Source organism: Ictalurus furcatus, chromosome 5 (assembly GCF_023375685.1).
Source record: "Ictalurus furcatus strain D&B chromosome 5, Billie_1.0, whole genome shotgun sequence".
Classification (NCBI taxonomy): domain Eukaryota; kingdom Metazoa; phylum Chordata; class Actinopteri; order Siluriformes; family Ictaluridae; genus Ictalurus; species Ictalurus furcatus.
In genome coordinates this window covers 30,284,435-30,309,342 of record NC_071259.1, presented here as the reverse complement: position 1 = coordinate 30,309,342, position 24,908 = coordinate 30,284,435, and the positions used below count along the sequence as shown (strand labels likewise).

Here is a 24,908-nt window from a genome sequence, read left to right as displayed (position 1 = left end):
AGAAGACAGATTAGAAGACTGTAATTTGTGCTTTCTGAAAAAGAGCAGACAGACACTGTGGAATGAAAGAGAGAGAATTTATCCATCTGTTTAGATGTTTGAATGACGTAGGCTGGTCTAGAGACTGCAAAGGGGGGAAAAAAATGGCAAGAACAAATGGAAAATATCTTTCCTCTGTCTGCTTTTTGATGACTATGGAACAATATGTCTTATGTGTCGCATAAATTTTCTCTACAGGTTTATGTTTTATGACTTCGATTTGTAACTCTCGCTTTGTGCTTGTATATTTGAAGGTGTATAGGATTACGACGAGGCGTTTGTAGTAGTGCGTGACCTTCCGTATCGCGTTTCAAAAGCGATAGTGAAGACACTTGACGACTGTGTAACACGTGCTTGTATGTGTTCCGTGCAAAATGCTGTGCATTCTGGGTGCAAATATTTTACATTTCTCTCCTAAAATGGGCTTGTAGGTCAAAAAATTGCCGATTGGGTTCAGTCTAAACATCCGGCGCACTGGAGTATTTCAGAGAAGGTTTGAGAACTAAAACAAGGGATGAAATAAAGCAAACCCAGAAGACACTGAGCGGTCGAGTCTGCGGCCGGGATAGCTTTGTTTTCGCCCTCCTCTCCTGTTTTTTTCTCTTCCCCTTTAAGGCATTTTAACAGAGCATGTGGAAGTCATTTCAGCCCCCTGCCTACAGAAGTGGGTACGAGTGTCGTCATATGGAACCAATTACCTCCGGGTAATGGTACACATGCCAGAATTTCTTTCTCCTTTTTAGAAAAAAAAAAAATTTGTAACGTCACACGGGTAGTCTGCACACCATCCGACCTGTCTGTGGCACTTTTGAAAAAATTCCATGCCAGATTTTGTTTTTAATCATACTTTTTTTTTTTTTTCCAGAGAAGAATTTTTATGGCCCTGTTTACCCATGAGGCTGGCACAGCTCACTCGTTCAGCATTTCCTTGTTCTCGACGTCGTTATGCGACGGGAGCCATGAATTGTTGGGATTGATTTGAGCCTCTAAACAGGCAAATAATAACACAGCATGGCTACGCTGTAGGCCGACACTCTAACACACTGACCTACATAATCCACTCCAGACGCACGCAAGCAGCGTTCAAACCGTTCACGTTTTCAGAGAAATCTCCTAAAGCCACAGTTAAGAGCTCAATTACATGGAAATCGACCTGCCTGCTAAATTTAGCTGTGCATTCATAAAATAGGCCTACTGTAAATAAACAAACTCTTAGATTAATAGTGTTGTATATGATATATGAAATGTGAAATATTTCTTAATAATGATTATTTTAATTTCTGGGACATGTAGGTTGAAAATCATTTGGGCTCTTGATTTTTACCTTTTTTTTTTTCCTTTACTACATTTGTGTGCGACACTGTGCTGCATGGATCACATATCATCGAGTGAATATCATCAAGCAAAAGCTGAATTGTTTTATGCAAATTATTGATCGTATAATGTTAAAAAAAAACCATTAAAATAGCTGCAAGCAGTGATTACGGGGTCCAAGCACTCTCCTCTTGTGAGTGAGTGTGGAAGTGCGCAAGTTATGACTTAATCGTTTGTGTTTGGCTCCGTCATGAAATCGTAATTTGCGTAATGGATGTTTTCATTTTGCGAAGGAGAAGTTTATTAGTCAAATGGTTTCACGTTTATCAGAGCAAGACTAGCCACTACGGAACAGAAATTGCAGTTCAGTCGTCTTTTACATCGTTTTAGATGTCAGTTATCAGAGCGTGAGTTGAAACTGGATCAAAAGCTACTGGTAGTGTTTAATCCGGCCCTAAAGCTCTCACCGCGTAATGACGCTGTCATCGCATCCCCTCGGTTATTCCACCGCATGGCTTGAATGTGAAAATCTCTCAGCTGTCAGGAAACCGTTCTGTAAGACTGTAATCCAAGCCGCGTACTAAACGCATTCATCAAAGTGAGTTTATTTGGATTTGCATTTAAAGAGTGGGATTTCTTTCATCTCAAGCTGCTCTTCTGTGTATCACCTCGAGTCAAGTAGCGGCCAATGAGAAGTGCTTCTTATAATCTGAGCCGCTCTGTTTACACTGAAGCCTGAAAGAAGTGTAGTGTTTATGACTACAGCAGAGAGAGAGAGAGAGAGAGTGGGAGAGTACATTTTGAGAGAAATGAGTGAAGCGTCCGATCAGAATAATTAGGAGATATTACAGGACCGGTCAAATGCAAACTAATTCCTCCATGACGTGCTCTAATGCCTTATATACACACCCAGAAAAAAAGGTTTAATATAGCGTCTTAAAACAGAGGTGCTGACACGTATGGCTAAGACAGAGCATTTACTATTTTCGACTCCTTGATGTGGTCCAATAGACACCTGAAACGTACAGTTTTCTGCTTTCTTAGAAAAATTTTTTAGGTGAACTTTGACCTGTGTGTTTGTAAACCTCAATCTTGCGTGCCAGTAGAAAACAAGAAAGCCTGTGGTCTATTTGGTCAGTGAAAAAAATCAGTCATTTTAAAACAGTGGTCACACTGGATGCTGTTTGCTTCTCTGTTTTCTTACTGTTGCTTACTAATTTTAATACTTACTAATTCACTAAAAGGTTATTTATTTGTTGTGTCTTTTTTGGGGAACCCATGCAGAACCCTACAACAGAGGGTTTCTCTTTTAGAGAGGGCTCATAGGGGTTTATCCAAAGAACCCAGTGTTTACTACTGAGAGTGTTTACTACTGAATAACGAATGTGTTGACACACTCTTTCGGTTTTATATTGAAGTGTTGAGAAATTAACGATATTTAAACACCGTATGCAAAAGACTGATCTCTCGCTCTCTCTTTCTAATTGTCTCTCTCAGGCCCGTCCGCGTCCAGTCCTCGGCTCCTGACTAAGAGTCTGTCTCTGGAGCCGGGCCCGTGTCCAGGAGCCCATGAGGCCCCTCAGCGTCTCTGTTCGGACCCCGGGCCTCTGGGACTGCAGCACTGCAACGGCACAAGCGAGAACGAACCTCAAAACGCCCCACCTTTGCCCCCTAAAACACGGCCGCCATTACCCGGTCCCAAACCGCTAGGTGGGTCTGCCAGTCCTCTTTTTGTTCAGACGACATGTATGTAATATTTTTTTTAATGTTTACAATGTTTACTGGATTTTATTTAAGGAATAAATCACTTAGGGGTGTGCTGTTGTACTGTATTATACAACAGCATGTCTTAAAGCACATTATTCCCCTTATACCGCAGCAATTTGGCAACTCTAATGATTTTAATTATATAAATAAACAATACAGTCTATATTTGATATGTTTATAGTTATGTTTAATGTTGTGTAAGGTCTGTGAAACAAGTAGAGCATTATTAAAAACCTGTAATAGTAATATCAGATAATGTAATCTGGCCCAGCAATACTGCATGGCCCTGTCTGCCCCTCTAGTCACGTGACCTGGTCAGACTTACAATAGCGATTGCTTTATTGATTTTGTCTCGCTCAGTGCCCCCGAAACCAGCACATCTCCAACAACAGGGCGGTCGCCGACCCCGGCCCCCGGACAAACCCCTGCCCCCGCCTCCATCCCGCCCACTCCCAGCAGACCCTCGCCAATCACGGACAGGCCTGCCGCGGGCCGAGGGAAGCTCCTCCCCAACGTGTGTCCTGTCACTCATCGAGAGATTTGAGCGGTGAGAAAGAAGCACATCCTTACAGCATTCTTTTTACATTACTGTAGTCGCTGTTTGTCCTCCCAGAATGTAATGATCACATTCATGTCAGGAAGCATGAGGTGAAACATTTCCAGTCTTACTTTATTATAACTTGTTATTGTTTTGTGTGTTTTCAGGGAGCAAATCATCATGGTGCCCGATATCACAGGGGGAGTGATGTGTATGCCGAGGGTACCTGATCCACAGCCTGCTACGGACGCTATTTTACCCTGCGCTTCCCTCAACGAGCCCACAGAGCCTCCTTCTGTCAAGAAGGAGCTGGAGAAAGGATCAGAGGAAGAGGAGGAAAAAGAGGAGGACGTCAAAGAGGAAGGGGAAGTGCAGGAGGACTTAGAGGAGGACGATAACGAGCTGGGAGCCTCCTGCTCCGAAAAGCGACTCTCCACAGAGTCCGGCTACGGCGCCTCCGACAAACTCCTGGACGCGATGGAGATAAGAGACCTCGGCCACTCGGAAATCCCTCCTGACCGCCTGTCCCTTCCTCCGCAGCAAACGGACACTAAACTAGCCAATCGGGACAGTGGCATTGACAGCATCAGCTCTCCGTCTCACAGTGAGGAGCTGTGCTTCGCCGGAGATGACCGAGAGGTGTGCATGTCTCTTCCTCGCCTGTCCTCCTCTTCCTCGTGCGGTTGTGTGGAAGGACCAGCAGGAGAAGGCGTTGTCGCTGCCGTGGAGGAAGGTGCAAGGGACTCGGAGGGAGACAGCGATTTGGAAGAAGGGAGCGGGGATGAGAGCGAGAACGCCATGGCCATACAGCCTCAGCCCAAAGCAGAGAGACAAGACTCTGTTGAGGCAGGTTTGGTTATAAAACTGTTGTTAGAAACAAGAGCATTTACAATAGATTTTTATTTATTTATTTAAACATTCTGGGAATTTGAATGAATTTTGGATATCGGAATGAATCATATTACATTTATATAGAATTTTGTGGAATATGATAAAATCAGAAATGGGCGAATTTTCTTACGTTGTTATATAACATTGCAATACTATAATGCTGGCATATTTATAAATTCTTCACTCAGCTGCTATCAGTTGTGGCCAGAACTTAAAGTGCACCTATTATGGTTTTTCAGATATTACCTTTCATGTCGTGTGTTATAGAGCTGTTTGTGAATGTACAACCGTCTGCAAAGTTTCAAAAATCAAAGCGCACGACAAACCGAGTTATCGACTCCCAAAAGAGGAATCGATTCTGAACAGCTGAATCGAGTCGTTAGTGATTCCAGACTTTACTTCCTGTACTAACATACTTTGGTTTGTAATAAAAAGCCCCGCCTCTGGTCTTCATCGACTGCTCGCTGACAGACGGAGCTGAAACTCGTTACGGTAGTGGGCGTTTCCTTTTTGAAACACGCTGACAGTAATAGACCAATCACAACAGACTGGGACATCTGACCAATCAGAGCAGAGTATGCTCTCTGAAAGGAGGAGTTCAGAACGAATCCTTTAGAACGGATCATTGAACGAGTCGTTTGTGACACTGAGTAATGCTGCAATTTAAATTATGAGCACATTAAAGTGTTTTTGATCTCGGATGCATGTAAATCTATTGTATGAGACCTTTAAAACATAATCAGGCACGTTTCAAAACCATAACAGGTGCGCTTTAATTATTGTGAAGAAAAAAAAGTGAATAAGTGTGCCTTTTTGAAATCTCTGTTATTACAGTGATAGTCTAGGAAGCCTTCTATTATGCAATGTTTAATCTGTTTGAACGGATCCCTTTGGTATTCCCCATCGGGGTGTTTTTTTTTTAGTTTTTTTTTTTAGCCAGAACACTCAAACACGCTTGACTACAAACCAAAACAAACGCCCCGAGAGCATCTAAGCGAAGTGTTCTGAGCATTTGGGTGTAGTTTAACTGGAGTGAGAAAGCGATTCGATCCTGAATCAACCCAACTGCAGGAAGTGAACCAAACATGGGGTTTGTTTTGGGTTGTAGAAATGTTCTGGAGATTTGGACCAACAAACAAAAATGGCAAATAAATGACGGCTGCGAAATATGAAATGTTTTAAAACTACTTAATTGTATCCTTAGCGAACCATTTGCCTAGCGCCAGCTTCGTGTTCTTCGTGCTCAGTTGATTTTTTTTGTGATTCTACACACTTGGAACAGGTTTGTTGACCTTTTCCCGTTGCTGTATTTGTGAACCGAATCAGAGTGTTCTCCGAGTACGTTCTTAGCTCTACACGCCTACATGCTTTTGGAAGTGCCTTTAGAACCAACTTTGTTCCAAGAAAGCATCAACAATCCTACCTCATATCTCTGACACCAAGCCAAAATATTATTTTCTTGACTTGAATTAAAGCCTTAAAATTCCACATCTGGTGAATGTACACCATCTAGGTTACGCCTGCCCCCCAACCAGATAATAACAAATGATTACAGGCTCAAGGAATCATAGTGCCAAGGATTTAACTAATGTAAATGATCCTCGAAATCAGAAGCCGCCATCCGGTTATATCTGCTACTAAAAAAATCAACGTGAAACCTAATCATCCTTCATTATGAAAATGTCACCGAGAGTTTCTGATTTGATTGGATCTCCTCAGCAGGACTCCTCTTGATCATGTACTCATTTTAAGCCCACCCTTTATTACAGTTACACTGCTCTTCACCGCATTACCACCTGCACTAATGGTCACAGGAATACCAAGAATATTTCTGCCATACCCTCACGTCAACACTGTGATTTTATGCTCTCTATTTGCGCCTGCATTATGACCCTGAAAATATGGGCCGTAGAAACGTCTGCACGCAAAAGAATGTCAAGCATCCTGGAGGACACTGAGCTTTGACTACACTCTTGACTTTCGAAATGTCAATCCAGATGTCCAACAGATGTGTGTGTGTGTGTGTGTTTTGCCTTGCAGCTATCAGTGCAGCAGCGTGTGTTTAACATCGCCAACGAGCTCCTCCACACGGAGAAGGCGTACGTGTCCAGGCTTCACCTCCTGGACCAGGTGTTCTGCGGGCGGCTGATGGAGGAGGCACGAGCACGAGGCTCTTTCCCCTGCGAGGTGGTGATGGGCATCTTCTCCAACATCTGCTCTATCTACTGCTTCCATCAACAGTTCCTGCTGCCAGCTCTGGAGAAACGCATGGAGGAGTGGTGAGTGAATAGGGGACAGGAGGCAGGAGAGAAACAAGCTAAAGGCACACTCATGGTAGTAAGTGAAACATGTCATTCCTTTAAGTGGACATCTACAGCGATTAAAGGTTTTGTATCCCAGAAAAAATGAAGTTAAGTTGCAATTAAAAAGTCGGCGAAACCACAGTCTAATTGTGGAGAATCAAAATGGACAAATGTCTTCATCACCGATCTTCCAGTCCCGCCTTGGTCAGCCCTGAGATATGAGATATATAGGAGATATTTCACACGGAGATATGAACTGCAAATTGGTAATCTGACTGCACCTTGAAATATGGGAGGAACTGAAGAATAGGGACAGCGATGGAAGTGAGGGAGTGAAAGATAAGTGAGAGAAAGATGAAAGAGGAGTGCAGAGAGGGAGAGTGGGGGTGAGAGTAAATAATGTGGAAAGGAGGTTAAACATAGCCAAAGTAAGCAGGAGTGTGAGAGAACAAAGATAGTGTAAGAGCGATGTAGACACAGTGTTGGTGAGAAAGTGAGAGAGCAGACTGTTAGCTGAGTCGTACCACAGTGCTGGGTAAGGAACAGCATTGTCTCCAGTCCGTCCGCCATTTCCTCCTCTCGACCAAAATGTACACATTGATGTTCCCACTCGACCTCCTCACCTCATCTGACCATTGAGAAACCTCAGTGTGTTCCTCTGTAGTCACAAATGTGTGAGGTTAGACAGAGGTGATGAGGAGTTCTCTGCTTGCAAGCTCTCCATACGACCCCTACTCGACTCTTGACTCTTGACCTTTACTCTCAGGGATGTGAACCCGCGGATCGGGGACATCCTCCAGAAACTGGCTCCTTTCCTGAAGATGTACGGCGAATATGTGAAGAACTTTGACACGGCCATGGAGCTGGTGAACACCTGGATGGAGCGCTCGTCACAGTTCAAAGCCATCGTTCACGACATTCAGGTACGGCCTTGCCGAACATGCTCACCAATTCGGATTCCTAGTGGTTCCTAATGGGTTCTAATGTGTTTCTGGTCACATGTTTTAGATTTGTAGTGATAACTAAGGGGCTTTAATGTGTTCTAGTTGTCTCATCCAAGATATTTCTCCTGCTTTCTAATGGGATTTTATGGGATCCTGTGTGCCTTAGAGCATTCTAGTGGTTCCTAATGGTTTTCTGGTGGTCTCATTTTAGAGATTTCTAGTGAATCTAGTAGCCTAATGATTCCAGTATCCATTCAAATCAGAAGAAGCGACAGGGAAATGGTTAATGGAATCCATTAGTGTTTTCTTTCAGCAGGCTATGAAGTCAGCTCAGACCACGGCCACCACAATAGGTTCTAGAGTTAAAATGAAATGCGTTTTCCCTATGCACAAATCTGTACACATGTTCAGAGCACCGTGCTACACTCCTGAGGGCTTGTTGTAGCGCTGGCGGATCACTTTCTCCACCAAAACCTGTCAAATTCTTTTGAATCTGATAAACAGAAGATTACGCAATAATATTTCTTCCCTCCTTTCTTTTCCAGACCAGCTCCTCGGTATATCTGAGAGAAACAGGAAGCTGTGTCTGTTATGTTGTATTTGTAAAAAAAAAAAAAAAAAAAAAATCACCCATTTCTATGAATTCCCGTGCTCGTTCTTTGAAAGGCTTTGGAAAATATCCCGTGTTTTCGTGTGTGTGGGTGGATGGCGCGGATATGAGAGCATACTCTCCTCAGCGGTTAGTGGAAGCAGGGCCTTCTGTTAAACACTCTGCTGGTCTGGGATGAGTAAGAGCATTACACTTTCTGCAGATGTGTGAAAGACGTGGATTCTCGCCAGCGCCGTCTCTCGCGCGGCTACAACTGGTGTTAATTAGACGCCAGCTTTACTTTATTCACACCCATGCGCTAAAAAAAAAAAAAAAAAAGCACGCACAGGATACAATGAAAACGATTCAAAAACACTCAACTGCTTTCGATTTAATTAATGCGGCGTGTTGACAGAAGAACGTTTTAATTAAAAAATAACGAGTGTGCCAGCACCTCTGCGCATGATGGAGAATGAATCATCCTCGAGACTTTTTCAGACGATTTTGAGACTAATGAATACTAGTATAAGCAGAAGCCTTAATGAGAGAGTTACAAGAATACTACTACTACTACTAATATTAATAATAATAATAATGGCTTTATTTACATCACACTTTTCATGGGGGGGGAAAAACGATTTAACGAGACAGAAGTATAAAACAGTGGAAATAAAAAAAAAAAAAAAGTACAAAATGAATGATAATGTAATGGACTTTTCATGTAATAATAACAGTAAATGCAAACTGTTGATCGTCCAAAGAATGGAATTATGCGACTTGTACACTTGACTTGTTCATGAAGTTGCATTTCAGCTACATAAGCCCTTCATAAAACCTGACATGAACATACGTAAAGGCTTAAAAAAGCTTATGGCAACATGCGTCAGCTGCCATTTAATGCCACAAAACACCTGAGTCAAGCAACATATGTTATGAAGCTTTCTGGCCTGACATTAGAATGTTATGATAGTCTAATATGACTTTATAGCGCAGTATATTTCTAGTATGTATTTCTGTAAGAGTTTTAGGAATACTATGACAATGACATCAAACTATTTAAATAATGAGGTATATATATATATATATATATATATATATATAAATATTTTTATATTATATATAATATATATTAATACATTATATATATTAATAATAATATATAATACATATTTATTATAAATAATAAATATTTTTAATATAATTAAATATTATTTTTTTTGCAGGCCTTGAGTAAAGTGAGAGTCATTTTTGCTTAATTAATTTCTAAGACTTTTATTAACACCTATGACAATGCCATGACACTGTTATGACAGCTATATGTATATTATTTCTTGCCCTTAAGTAGATTTTACTGATTATATGCCCTGATACTGTACTGACAGAGTTATGTTTATTTCTCTGATGCTGAATTAGCATGAGTTGGTTTGGACGGTTGTCATGCCATATTATATTCATGTCACGTTATATGACTCATGTTAATGACTACAAGTTCTAATGTAAGCAAAGTTAGAAAGTGTTATAATACCCCTATGTCATCTTAAACCTGTAGCTTGGGTGAGAGGTGGAGAGGGTGGAGAGCAGTCTTCATGACGGGTGACGCCTGTTGGGATGCGCCTTTATAACTGCTTATGTCAGTCTTCTCTAGGGCTTATGTAGTTGTAGTTGTTACGTAGCCTTATAAACACTGACCTTAATTAAGAATGATGTGTATTAGGGCTGGGCTGTATGACGATATAATATAGATATTGTGATAAAGTGTGCCGCAGTACCTTTTTCTGAGATATTATTACCAGTTTGAAACTCGGATTAGAAGCAACAGATTAGCTGTTAAATTTGTACTGAATGTTTCAAATGGTATTTTTTCACAGGTTTAAAATAAATAAATAAATAAATAAATAAATAAATAAATGAATGCAACAACACCATCGTTTTGCCTAATATATCGTGATACATATTGTTAAAATGTCCTCAAGTATCGTGATATGATATTTTTGTCAATATTGCCCACCCCTAATGCATAGTTCTGTTTTTCATAGCTTTCAAATAAGGATGTCTGATGAATCCCTTAAAGCAATAAATTGTAATACTGATCAAAGTTGTTTTCAACGTGAAGAAGGACATTTGTGTGATTTTATCATTTTTTATAATATTTTATTATTTGTTTTGGACATATTTAGTCTATTTCATCTTTTTTAGTAGTAGCAGTTGCGCTCTGATTGTGTTCAGGAGTTCATACATATCTCCTTCCTCTTGGTGTGTGTGTGTGTGTGTGTGTTCAGAAAGAGGAGATGTGCGGAAACCTCACCCTACAGCACCACATGTTAGAGCCAGTACAGCGGATCCCTCGCTATGAGCTCCTGCTGAAGGACTACCTGCACCGGCTGCCCGAGGACGCTGAGGACTTTAAAGATGCGCAGAGTGAGTTTGTGTGTGTGTGAGTGTGTGTGTGTGTGTGTGTGTGAGAGAGAGAGAGAGAGAGAAAGCGAGAGCGCTCTGTGTTCCTGCAGGCTCCGCTAACTGTAAACAGACCTCCAGCTGCTTTTACTGGTGGTAGACATTGGCTGTTTCTTTGTACCCAGAATGCAAAGAGCCAGGCTTGTGTTACTGGGAAAAGTTTTCTTGCCAAGTTACCATGCATGGATAGGCGCGAAGCTGAGCACTTGACATTCATGCTGAAAAATCCAGCTTGGGACCAGCTACCAGATGCCAAAATACAGGCCACGCTAGTAGTGCATCATTATAGAGAATCTGTTTCAGGAAAATGCCACAAGAGTAACATAATTAGTAACACAATTCACAATAATAATGAAGCTGGAAAATACAGACAGTGAACGCAAGATTGATTTTCAGTGAGGTTTCATGCTAACAGCTTCCCCTTGACTTAAAGTAATTGCTAACTAGCCAGATGAAAACAACAAACCTTTATTTCAGGCATTGCTTATATGAACGAACGAATTAAAAGTTAAAAACTGCAGTATCTCCTGTAGTTCTCATCTTATTTAGATTCAAATTGGATTTTAGCAACTCCGTTTAGTTGAAAGAAAGAACTGAAAACAGTTATATGTTGTCTCATACGCCATGGAAACGCCGCTGCAATAAATCATAGGTCTATGAATTTGTTGTCGTTGGAAACACACAGCTGACTCGTCCTTTATGTTTCAATAGAATCAAGAACTTGTCTTTAAGTATTTTAAATATTCTTAGTGCGTTCATTCTTTGTAAGCAGACGAAAATGCGAGTACGGGAGAGTTTGTTCCAGAACAAGAATTTGATTTGGCTGAAGAGAATAGAGTACTGCTAGTAAATGTAAAATGGGACAGTGATTACAAGGTACTAAAAAAATATTCTTTAAAATCGTGCCAGGCATTCATTCATTCGTACTTACAGTACATTTTACTAAACACTTTTATGAGACAACAGAGTAATAAAGTGGAATTATACTTTATAACTTTATATTAATTATTAATAACAAGTCGGTTCTCTACTACTACAACTGCTAATACTACTATTACTAACACTACAACTACTCCTGTTTCCTCTAATACTACTACTAATAATAATAATACTATAACTACCACTAATACTACAACAACAACAACTACTTCTACTACTACTACTGCTTCTTCTAATACTATTACTTCTACTACCACTACTACTACTGCTACTAATAATACTATAACTACTGCTAATACTGCTTCTACTAATAATACTACAACTACTACTACAACTGCTTCTACTAATACTAATATTACAACTACTAATGCTACTATTTTACCACTACTACTGCTACTAATAATACTATAACTACTACTAATACTGCTTCTACTAATAATACTACAACTACTACTACAACTGCTTCTACTAATACTAATATTACAACTACTAATGCTACTATTATACCACTACTACTACTACTAATACTGCTACTAATAATACTACAACTACTACTACTGCTTCTACTAATACTAATATTACAACTACTACTGCTACTAATACTACTACTACAACTACAACTGCTTCTACTAATACTAATATCACAACTACTAATGCTACTATTATACTACTACTACTACTGCTACTAATAATACTACAACTACTACTACTGCTTCTACTAATACTAATATTACAACTACTAATGCTACAATTATACTACTACTACTACTACTACTGCTACTAATAATACTACAACTACTACTACTGCTTCTACTAATACTATAACAACTACTACTACTACTAATACAACGACAGGAACTACTAATACTACTATTCTACTACAACTACTACTACTACTACTGCTGCTACTACTACTACTGCTTCTACTAATACTACAATTACTACTGCTTCTAATGCTACTACTACTACTACTACTGTACTACTACGGCTTCTCCTAATACTAATATTACAACTACTAATACTACTATTCTACTACAACAACAACTGCTAATACTACAAGTACTACTACTACTGCTACTAATACTACTACTACGGCTTCTCCTAATACTAATATTACAACCACAACAACTAATACTACTACTAATTCTACTACTACTACTACAATAGCTAATACTAATTCTACACCTACTACTGCTTCTCCTGATACTAATATTACAACTACTAATACTACTATTCCACTACGACAACAACTACTACTACTTCTATTAATACTACAACTACTACTACTCCTAATAATACTACAGCTAGTATTACTACTACTACTACTCCAGCTAATACTACAACCACTACTAGTACGTCTAATACTTGTACAACTGCTACTACTAATAATAACTTTCTTTAAAACTAATACAGTGTTTTACACATCTTATATTTAATTATATCTTATATAAAACCCCACATCTTATATTTGACCCATATACATAGTGCTTTAGTGCTTCCGTTGGTGAGGTCCCCCCACGCCCCCTTTCCCCCGCCCACCAGCCAGCTCTCCGCTATCATACAACATAGATTCCTTTTTTCACTCCTAAAATAAAAATGCGTCATTTCTCTCCATCAGAATCATTGGAGCTGATTGCTACAGCAGCCGAGCATTCCAATGCAGCCATTAGGAAAATGGTGAGTAGATGTTCCAAAACCCAACACACACACACACACACACACTTGCGCGCGCACACGCGTCTCTGGAAGTGTATGTATGAGCCGTGCGGCCTACGTGTGCTGAACTCAACGACATCACCCTAAACTTCCTCTCCACACTGTTTCCCAGCACTGATAAAGTGTTTGTGCTGAGAGCTCACACTGCCACTTAGCTGAGCTACTTTGTAATTAGAGATGGCCATCATTTTCATGAGCAGAGGGACGTCCAGAGTCTGTCATTTAGGGCTGCTAATTGCCAGTGCTCTGCTTTCACAGTCTGTGCTCTGTGAGAGAAAATCACTCAAACTGGCAGCATCAAATGTGCCGCCCTGATTAGCACAAATCGCTTCTTACCTTTTTATTTATTTATTTATTTTATTTCTTTTCAGAGGTGATGCTTTTAAAGCATTATTCCCGTGGAAATATGACTTACATGTCATTAATGCGTCGTGCTTTACAAGCTTGTGCGCCTTTGTACTATGTTTTGTGTTCCTCAGGAGCGCATGAGGAAGTTGTTGAAGGTGTATGAGCTGCTCGGGGGAGAGGAGGACATTGTGAACCCGACGAATGAACTCATTAAGGAGGGACACATCCTCAAACTGTCGGCCAAGAACGGAACCTCGCAGGACAGATACCTTATACTGGTGAGGGGTCTGTGCCAAAAAGTTTCAAAATACGTTCTTTCTCAGCGCTTGGCATTAAACTATGACTTGTCTTTATATCTCTCTATAGTTCAATGACAGGTTGCTGTACTGTGTCCCTAAACTCAGACTGATCGGACAGAAATTTGGAGTGCGGGCGCGGATTGATGTAGACGGCATGGAGGTTTGTACAGATAATTTTTCAAAAATACGATGTGTCATTCTTCAGTTAATAAAGAATTGTTAGCGTTGATAAATTGACAACTTTCATACACAAGTTTCGGCACCAACTAGAGTGTCTTATAGTCCAGAAAATATGATACTGAAGGTAATTGCCATTATTTGCTGAGGTGGGTTAACTCATCATTGTGTTTCACAGCTGAAAGAGACGAGCAGTATGAACGTGCCACGGACATTTCTGGTGTCGGGAAAACAGCGCTCTCTCGAACTACAGGCCAGGTGAGTTTACCAGAGCAGCAAACTCACAGCTATAAGACGGTCAATATGGTCGAGTTCACAAAACATTTCAGTCCAAAAACGCGTTAAAATCTGTTGCTAGATTTTTTATAGGACGTGAATAATCACGTGAGGGTGCATGGTGGCTTAGTGGTTAGCACGTTCGCCTCACACCTCCAGGGTCGGGGGTTCGATTCCCACCGTGGGCCTGTGTGTGCGGAGTTTGCATGTTCTCCCCGTGCTGCGGGGGTTTCCTCTGGGTACTCCGGTTTCCTCCCCCAGTCCAAAGACATGCATGGTAGGCATGTCCAAAGTGTCCGTAGTGTATGAATGGGTGTGTGAATGTGCCCTGCGATGGATTGGCACCCTGTCCAGGGTGTACCCCGCCTTGTGCCCGATGCTCCCTGGGATAGGCTCCAGGTTCCCCGTGACCCTGAAAAGGATAAGCGGTATAGAAGATGGATGGATGGAATAATCATGTGAATTGAACACTATTGAGGGCATGGGGGTGGTTAATTTATCCCCAGTGTATGAAAAGCAGCACTCTGACTGTGTGTTCAATCTCTTTTCTTATAGGACTGAAGAAGAAAAGAAAGACTGGATTCAGGTGAGCACCTGCTACAAGTCACATTTTTGACTCGGCAGAAATCTCTGCCCCCCTCCTTGTTTTTTTTAATGCTGCTTATGATTTTTATTTCTATGGCTCATGCTACATCTCCTATTTGTGTTTCTCAGGCAATCCAGGCCACTATCCAAAGGCATGAGCAGAGTGTGGAGACGTTCAGGATGCTGAACTGTTCGGTGCGTGAAGATGACTGCACGCCCCCCAACTCTCCGGTGAGATGCCAGCTTCGAATCTGTTTTTGTACTTATAACATCAGTTTGTGTGTATTTCACTTTTTCTGCTTGAGACTGTATGATGCACATCTCAATGAGTGATCCAGTCTGTTTATAAAATATTTCTTTAAAGCAGCCAGCTATTCGATATAATATGAATAAGAGCTGTTTTGATGTGATACAATGTCATACCACATAATTTAGAATTGTAAAAATACCGCCTTCAGTGAGACTGACAGGCACAGAGGCCATGCCTCCTTCACTGAGAATGACAGACAGAAAGGCCACGCCTCTTTCATGAGACTGACAGGCATAAAGGCTACACCTCCTTGAGTGAGACTGACAGGCACAGAGGCCATGCCTCCTTCACTGAGACTGACAGGCACAGAGGTCACACCTCCTTCACTGAGAATGACTGACTGAAAGGCCACACCTCCTTCAGTGAAACTGACAGACAGAAAGGCCACACCTCCTTCAGTGAGACTGACTGACAGAAAGGCAACATCTCCTTCAGTGAGACTGACACTCACAGAGGCCATGCCTCCTTCACTGAGACTGACAGGCACAGAGGCCACACCTTCTTCACTGAGAATGACTGACTGAAAGGCCACGCCTCCTTCAGTGAGACTGACTGACAGAAAGGCAACATCTCCTTCAGTGAGACTGACTGACAGAAAGGCAACATCTCCTTCAGTGAGACTGACACTCACAGAGGCCATGCCTCCTTCACTGAGACTGACAGGCACAGAGGCCACACCTTCTTCACTGAGAATGACTGACTGAAAGGCCACGCCTCCTTCAGTGAGACTGACTGACAGAAAGGCAACATCTCCTTCAGTGAGACTGACACTCACAGAGGCCACGCCTCCTTCACTGAGACTGACAGGCACAGAGGCCACACCACTTTTAGTGAAACTGACAGACAGAAAGGCCCCGCCTCCTTTACTATAATTGACAGACACCAAGGAGCCTAGAGGGGTAGAGAGTGGGAGAACCACTGCCAAAGGAAATTATTTAGATACAATTTTCCAATAAAACACATAAAAACGGTCATAAAAAATAAGTAGTAATGTGGAATTTGACTTGGATTGATTCAGTCATGATTGCTTGCCTATTTTTGCCCGAGACCAGCTGTTTTAAATCAGAACAGCTGTATCATAGACACAGTTATTTTCACACGTCTAATTTCACCACCATCTCTCTTTCTGGTTCAGAACTGCACAGAGCTGGGAAAGCGTGCGCCCACTCCGATCCGGGAAAAAGAAGTCACGCTGTGTATGAAGTGCCAGGAGCCGTTCAACTCCATCACCAAGCGACGCCACCACTGCAAAGCATGCGGACACGTGAGTGTTACCGTAAACACACGACACGCCGTTCTCACCCACCAGAGGCAAAGACAGAACGACTAGTTAACACCAGCGAGTCCAAACCTCACAACCTTCTATGTTTGGAAATCTCCAGAGCGTTCTTCTCTTGTTCACACCAGTTCATTCCATTTCTCAGTTGTAAAATGTTTGTGAGTATCGGAAAAATCCTGGATAACAGGAGACGAATGACATCCGGCATCTCGTTTCCAGGTGGTGTGCGGAAAATGCTCGGAATTCCGCGCCCGGTTGTTGTACGATAACAATCGAGCGAACCGTGTGTGTATAGACTGCTATACGACTCTGGTGGGAGTCCCGCCCTCTCCGGCCAGCTTGACCAATATCACTCACAGAAGACGCTCCATTCTAGAGGTAAGCCGCAGAGGACATGACGATTTCAAACAACCATGAGTGCTCTTTGAAATTCAAAAGAACATAAAGTTTACTCCAGGTTTGAGTAAATCATCACTTTGAGACGCTTTGGGAAAAGTTACGCTATGCTAACTAATATAAACTAATACAACGAATATACTGTATATAACCTGTACTAACATGGAGCCATGGAGTGAATACAGTTGAACCTTTGACCGTATTTGGGTTAAAGAATAAATAAGTGCATGAGTGACAATGTCACTCATGGATCAGTGGTTAAGGCTTTGACATATTCATTAGGTTGTGATGAGTCAAATCCCAGCACCGACAAGCTGACACAGGTGGAAATACACCCTGAAGGGGATGCCAGTTCATCTCTGGGCACCCTGCACACACACGTTCACGAACTCATTCGCACTCTAGGGGTAGTTTAATATGGCCAGTCCATCTACCGAAATATTTTTACGGTGTAGGAGGAAACCAGAAAACCTGGAGGACACCCACACGGGCCTCCTATGAACTTCCATACAGAGAGGATCCCAAGCTCAGGTTCAAGCAGGGAATCCTGGAGCCTGCCCTAGTCGGATATGTCTGAGGACGTTGCTCGACTGTACCCCATCCAGGGTGGATTCCCGTCTCTCACCCAGTGTTCCTAGTTATATGCTTCGGATCCCCCACAACCCTGTCCAGGATAAAGCGGTTAATAAAGATAACTCTGATATGTCTAAGAACGTTGTTCAAGTCTGATCTGTTTTTAACAACCGATGTTTATCCCTGTGTGCTGCAGAAACAGGCCTCTGTGGCGGCGGAGAACAGTGTCCTCTGCAGCTTCCTGCACCACATGGAGAAGGGCAGTGGCCGCGGCTGGCAGAAGGCCTGGTTTGTCGTCCCCGAAAATGAACCCCTGGTGCTTTACATTTATGGTGCTCCACAGGTGGGAAATCAGCTCAACCGTTATACTGTGTCTCGCATAGTTTATAGTCCTGACACTCCCTCCATACTGGTTTCTCTCACTGTCTCGCTCGTTTTCTCCTCTCTGTTGATTTTGGGAAGTCTAGGAACGCACCTACTCACTGAGACTAGACTTTTATTCCACGGCACTATTTAATTCTTGATTGTGATAGGTTCAGAAGTGGATTCTCAGTAATATGCATATTTTTGTCTTATTAAAAAAAAGAAGAAGAAGAACCCCCCCGCCCCCCCCCCCCCCCAAAAAGAAAAATTAACAACTGTTACAAATGAAATATTTATAGCTGCTGTAATATAAGCGATAACAGGAACTAGCTTATCTTTAATGAATAAAAGATCAAATTTCTGTGGTATAATTCCTGTCACCACCACGTCATTGATTATTTTTCTTTAACCGCACATCACGAGTGTTATATTCTTTACTCACTGATGTAATGTTTGGTTTACGTGCAGGTCAAGGGTCATTATACTTTATATTAAGGTAATTATGTACCAACCTGTATTCATTTCCATTCTAATGGTCCCCTCGTCTCTTGTCTCTGCTTGCCGTGATGAGCAGGATGTGAAGGCCCAGCGCAGCATCCCTCTCATTGGCTTCGAAGTCTCTCTCCCTGAGTCATGTGACCGTCTGGAGCGGCGCTACGCCTTCAAAATGAGCCAGAGTCACCTGACTGTTTACTTTAGCGCTGATGGGGAGGAGCTCCAACGCCGCTGGATGGAGGTGCTCTCCAGAGCCGGGAGAGGGGAGGAACTACAAGTGCACGGTCCAATCTCGGAGGCTCTGGAAGAAGAAGCGGAGGAACCGAGCCCTCTAGGAGAAAGCACATGATTGGTTTATGAAATCTCTCTCTCTCTCTCTTTTTTTTTCCTTTTTTTTTTGCACACACAAAACTGTACAAATGTGACGAGAAGGACAGTTATCTGCCGTAAATATATACACAGTTTGACGTGCACACACAAACACAAACACACAGACACAAACTTATACACACACACACACACACACACACACACACTTTCACAACTTTTACACAAACCTGTTCTAATTGTCAATCGTAAGTTGCATGAAATATCTACAGGTACGTTTCTCTGTGTATTGCTCATCCTCCGTGAGCGTGATCAGCCCTGCACATGGTGCGTCAAACGCCGTGTCGGTATAGTCACCCTGCTTAATATCGTCTCTCCGCCTCCGCAGCTGAAGAGTTCTCTGTTAGATAGATCTGCTCTTTCCCCCCCCCCCCCCCCCCCCAAAAAAAACCATTGCTGTGCTGTTTTCAATGACTGATTTCTTTACCGGGGTTTCATTGCTTGCAAACTTGTCGTTTTGGGAGAAGACGGTGTGATCGGGCCACTACGTAACAAACGTGAACAGAGTCAGAATAGCGAAGCCCGTGGCGTGATGGACAGCATTTCCTCTGTAAGGCTTACAGTTTTATAACGAGCAATCCAGTAATGCAGATAAACAGGAATCCTATCTAAAAATGAAAGAACTGTCTCGAAGGTGTATCATTTTCTTTTACGACTATAGTATGCAGGGTATCCCATGCATTTTTTTTTTTTTTTTTTTTAAACGGCGAAAACAAAAGCTTCTATTTACAGAACTTGCGCACAGTTTTCTCAATACACATCTTGAGTAATGTGCAACGTACAAATATACATTAATCCTATGATGCTGAACTTATGGGACACGTTTTACAGTAATATACAATATATAACATATATACAGTATATATTACACTTTATATGGGTCAAAGAGTTTACACTGTCACACTGTATAACGACAATATTTTATATTATACATTTATAAATAAACCATTTTTTAAAATGGACTCAAAGAATACAATTCTATATACCGTATGTCTAGAAACTGCAAATATTAATAGTACTTTAAATCTATCACAAGAACGTCGAGGAGATAAACAGAGAATAAAGTATCGCTGCAAAAGTGATGGATTTTCAAATCGAACAGGTTTTTTTTTTTTTTTTTTTTTTTTTTTTTTTGCTGGTATATAATTCTTACAGTTTGATCTTTTTGTACGTTTTATCCACGTAGTAGAACCAAAACCAAATGGTTTATTTGCCTGTCGACACAGGCAGTGGTGAGCTGAATTTATGTTCATTCCAATTAAAATCAGTCCCTCGGGGGTTTTGCGATCGATGAAATGAACGCAAAATCAAGGAAACGCCACAATATTCGGAAGAGATTTTTCGAAATCACCGCAGATTTTCCGCAGATCCGGCCCGAGACGCGTCATGTGACGTCATCACGACGCGCATTCAATCCCTCAAACCCTCGTCGATTCACATGCGTCCAACGTGAGTACAGCTAAAAGGTCTCGTTTACCAGCAAACATCGCTGTGAAAGACCGTGCAAAACAATCTCGTGCAATTGCAGTTTTGCCAATACAGGTAGTTTTCTACAACAACAAAAAACTGAAAAAAGCCGCAGCAAAACCAAGCACTGATGGCCTCAACAATCACAAAAATACTCCGCAAAGTATGTCACGTAGACCCATATACATTACAGTAATATATACTGCGTATATGATTATATACACACTACGTTTATAATAGTACATGAATTATATCAGCTTCCTTTATTTAGTGATAAAATTCAGGAATGTGTACGTATGTGTATTCTTGACGTCTTCAATATTCCATATTCAGTATTAATAACATTGAATTCATACTGGAGTAACAAATATCATTTTAAAGACCTGTCTAGGGTGTACAAAACTGAAATCTCTTGTGCCGGTCGGAGGACTTGTATCTCTGCTGAAATTTGTCAGGTTGACCTTTTACGCTGACTTAGCATCTGTTTCTCACAGACAAACCCCCAGCCATAAACTTAACCAGGGGAAAATAGACAACCTTTAGCATCAGATTAGCTCCATTGTGCCACTCGGTGGACATTTAGTGCACTGCGACCTTCCAATGTTTGGCTTAATACAATATCAACAAAAGGAGAAGCTCTGCTAAAATGTAGCATTGACAAAACTGTTATATGTCTCAATCGAACAATAGGGCTCTAAATCACAGCGCGAATACAATTTCTCCTTTGAGATGAAAAATGGACTATTAGTAAGATTTTTGTAGAGTATGCAGTAGTGTTTGATTAGATTTCAATACTGGGAGACTTTGTAGATTGAACGAGAGAGAGAGAGAGAGAGAGAGGGAGAATGTTGTCACGAAGCTGACTAATTTTTAATTTGTGAAATTTCTCGCGTATTAATGTAAACATGGGGTTTTTGATAAGAACCTTAAGAGTATATATAACTAAAACATGGCGAAGGTTTCGATGATACTATTGCGCATTTTAAGCAGTGTTGTATTTGTGTATGAAAAGTGGTCAGAGATACAAAATTTCGTTTGTAAATATATAATTTATTGCTCAGAACCCAGTTTTGTGGGTCAGGTGTTATCTCCGAGCTCGATGTTAAATTCATTACGTGCCATTTGGATCGACATCAGAGCATCCTGTGGAGAGCGTGTGACTCGTTTCTTGGTTTTTTTTGTTTTTTTTTTAAAACACCTTTTATTCTTGGCTCAAAAAGTCGATATGTTGTGTTTCGATCTCGTTTCAAACGTGCCAGCGTGATCGGGTCGAGTTCCGGCTCGTGCCGGACTGCTAAAACTACTTGTGCTGTTGGGAAATGTTCTTGATCTTGCTCTCCGTTTGTCAGAAAACACTTCGCTTCATTCAGGATAGTCAGCCACATTTTATAGTTCAGTGACTTTTCAGTGTCGCCTGATTGTCTTTCACTGAAATTCTTAACAATGATGTCAAAAAAAGAAAAGAAAAAAAAAAAAGAAAAAGAGTAATTACATGAGCAGTGGACTGTTTACCATATTTTCCAGACCGTTAAAAGGTTTACCGTATTTCCTGGACTAAAAGTCATGCTTCGACCTGTATATCGTCACTGTGCGTTAAACTTTACAAACGCAAATCTCGAAACCAGCCGATTCTGATGTAAAGATGAATCGCTCTCAGACTGCACACTAGACTCACACTAGTGAGTATGGAAATGCGACACACGCGAGGATGTATTGCTTTTCATTTGTGACGTGAGGACAGATATTGTGAGCTGTGTGTATTTTAGCACACCGATTAAATCGAGGGTTCAGCGCAGTACCAATAAAGACAGTGAGAATCTATTAAGTGCGTTCCTTTATATATGCGAAGCTTCCTGGAAAATGATGCTTTTACATCCCTCTCTCTAATTACAGCCACGTCCCCGTGTACAGTTTAGGGCTGTGATCGGACAGTGATTGCATTTCAGTGTATTGTGAGTATGACGTAGTAGGCAGGGAGGCGCATTACAGGTAATAATATTCACTGTATTGCACTTATTTCTTTAAAAAGACTACGTGAAGTGCAAATACACAACAGTGCACTTGTGGTGCACGTTCCTCATGTTATGAATGAAAAGCAATGCCACCTATGTATTACGGCATATATAAATATATATATATATAATTTCAACACATAGCCTATGTTTCATTTAGAGGTATGTGTGTTATACCCTGGTGTGACTTACTGTCCAGAAACTACGGTAATCGTGTTAGAGAAGGAGATCCGTGCGTTTTTCTCCTTGAATGTCTGTATGTGTGCGAGTTCATACGTCATATTCATCATCAGCTGAGCCTGCCACTTGTTCACCTCCAGCATCCGACTCCTACAAAAATCTGCGTTTACCTGTTTGTAGGGTTTTTCATCTTCATTACACCGTCATTCATTCTGCCATTCCTTCTTACATATATTTCCTTTTTTTACATTTGACTTTTTGTTGTAGAAAAAAAATAAGCTTTTTTGCCAAAGTATACTGCAGGAGAGATTTATTACTGTGTGTTGTGTTTATCTACGTGTTATTGTTTTTTTTGTGTGTTTTTTTTTTACTACACATATTTATTGTTTTTGGGGTTTTTTTTTTTTATACTTTCGTATAGTTCTTGCTCTGAGAACTGAACAGCAAGAACGACTGTGTGCAGAGCAGAGCAGATTCGTCATGACTATGAAACATCAAAATTCTCAAAATCAACAGGTTTAACAGGAGTTTGCTCCTGTTTCAACACTAAACTGTCATTTGAGGTGTCAGGATGCAAGATTAGATTTTATAGCCTGCTTCAGTGGAACACTGAAGTGTAGCATTTTTTTTTCTTTTCGTTTTTTACACACAAGCATCTCAACACGGCCGTACCAACTGCACATTTAACAACAAGCTGTCAGAAGATCTGATATTTCTCTGCTTTGGAGATGATTTTACGAACGAGCACTTGGACAGGACCAATCAAGGTTTCTTCCACTTTAAGGCAGGCAAAGTGTCTAGAGAAAGCGGTCCATGAAGTTGATCGCTAACATACCCATATCCTTTTTGATCTTGATTTTATCCTGCAGACGTGAAGAAAGATGAGTTAAATTGAAGCAGACGTTATGGATGTTCTCCGGGTTCTGTTTATCATCTCTCCGAATGATTCCCGGTGATTAAGACAACATCCCTCACTACTACATTTATCTCTAGACCACATGGCCGTCTGATTTAGTTTTGTGACGGATTAATCTCTGGCATCTTGCCTCTCTCAAAATAGAAAGGTTTAGTTTGGCTTAACGTTGTGGGGGGGTGTACTGAGGTTCAGTTTCAACGAGGTCGCCTCCGCTTTCTGACATCATCGCCATCATCAGAGACGACCCGACCCGACGTTTTTAGAGATAAAACCGTATGCCTGTGTTGACTTGTTTAGAAAAAGAAAAAAAAAAGCTCCAAATGTCTGACAGCACTAACTTTTGCGTTATGCGAAAAGTGTTGTTTATGTTTGTCAAAATCACTACGTTGCATCATTATTTTTTTTTCTTACCGCCATCATGGAATCTGTATAAATTTGCTGTACACATGATGAGTATTACTGTTATTACAAGTACTATTCTAATTATTATCGTTAATTATATTAGTGGCAGGCCACTGGGTACCATTGTATGTTGATAACCCAATGAAAATCTGTGCAAGATCATGAAAATGTTTATGAATTAAAGGAATAATAAAAAAAAAAAAACCCAACTTGAGTGTTTAGTCTCAGTTCAGATATTTTGACTACTTTTGCAACCTGAACAATACAAGATATGAGTCATCATTAAGCACGACTGACAGGAGACTTTTATCTAGTCATTACACATTTTACTGATCTGAATAAATTTTATTTGGAGAGGTATGTTACACATATTACACACAGCACTGGTTTTTAAACATATAATGATTTACTGGTATGCAGAGGGGGCACACGGTGGTTTGGTGGTTAGCACATTCGCCTCACGCCTGCAGGTTTGGGGGTTTGGGTGGGGGTTTGCATATCCTCCCCGTGCTGCGGGGGTTTCCTCCGGGTACTCCGGTTTCCTCCCCCAGTCCAAAGACATGCATGGTAGGCTGACCGGCGTGTCCGTAGTGTATGAATGGGTGTGTGATTATGTATGTGATTGTGCCCTGCGATGGATTGGCACCCTGTCCAGGGTGTACCTGCCTTGTGCCCAATGCTCCCTGGGATGGGCTTCAGGTTCCCCGTGACCCTGTAGGATAAATGGTATAGAAAACGGATGGATGGATGGTATGCAGAGGGCTACATATAGGAGATAATATATATATATATATATATTTACAAATAATAACAGGTATGTAGTAGATTAGAGATATAGATATATGTCTGAATCAAGGACTAATTTATTGTCATATTTTATATGTATATATGTATATATATATATATATATATATATATATATATATATATATATATATATACATACAAT

General features: G+C 41.0%; 1 protein-coding gene across 1 annotated transcript in view; it reads left to right on the top strand.

Annotated features, from left to right (window-relative positions):
- The window catches only part of fgd1 (FYVE, RhoGEF and PH domain containing 1), a 50,372-nt gene extending 31,020 nt beyond the window's left edge, over positions 1-19,352 (top strand). The window contains exons 2-17 of the mRNA XM_053625712.1: positions 2,851-3,063; positions 3,481-3,667; positions 3,826-4,504; positions 6,590-6,828; positions 7,619-7,775; positions 10,665-10,803; positions 13,397-13,455; positions 13,974-14,120; positions 14,209-14,301; positions 14,497-14,576; positions 15,150-15,180; positions 15,309-15,410; positions 16,625-16,753; positions 16,988-17,146; positions 17,934-18,080; positions 18,675-19,352. Coding sequence (XP_053481687.1) covers positions 2,851-3,063; positions 3,481-3,667; positions 3,826-4,504; positions 6,590-6,828; positions 7,619-7,775; positions 10,665-10,803; positions 13,397-13,455; positions 13,974-14,120; positions 14,209-14,301; positions 14,497-14,576; positions 15,150-15,180; positions 15,309-15,410; positions 16,625-16,753; positions 16,988-17,146; positions 17,934-18,080; positions 18,675-18,944 — 2,831 coding nt within the window. The 3' untranslated portion in view covers positions 18,945-19,352. The remainder of the gene's footprint in view (positions 1-2,850; positions 3,064-3,480; positions 3,668-3,825; positions 4,505-6,589; positions 6,829-7,618; positions 7,776-10,664; positions 10,804-13,396; positions 13,456-13,973; positions 14,121-14,208; positions 14,302-14,496; positions 14,577-15,149; positions 15,181-15,308; positions 15,411-16,624; positions 16,754-16,987; positions 17,147-17,933; positions 18,081-18,674) is intronic.
- The last annotated feature ends 5,556 nt before the right edge of the window (positions 19,353-24,908 follow it).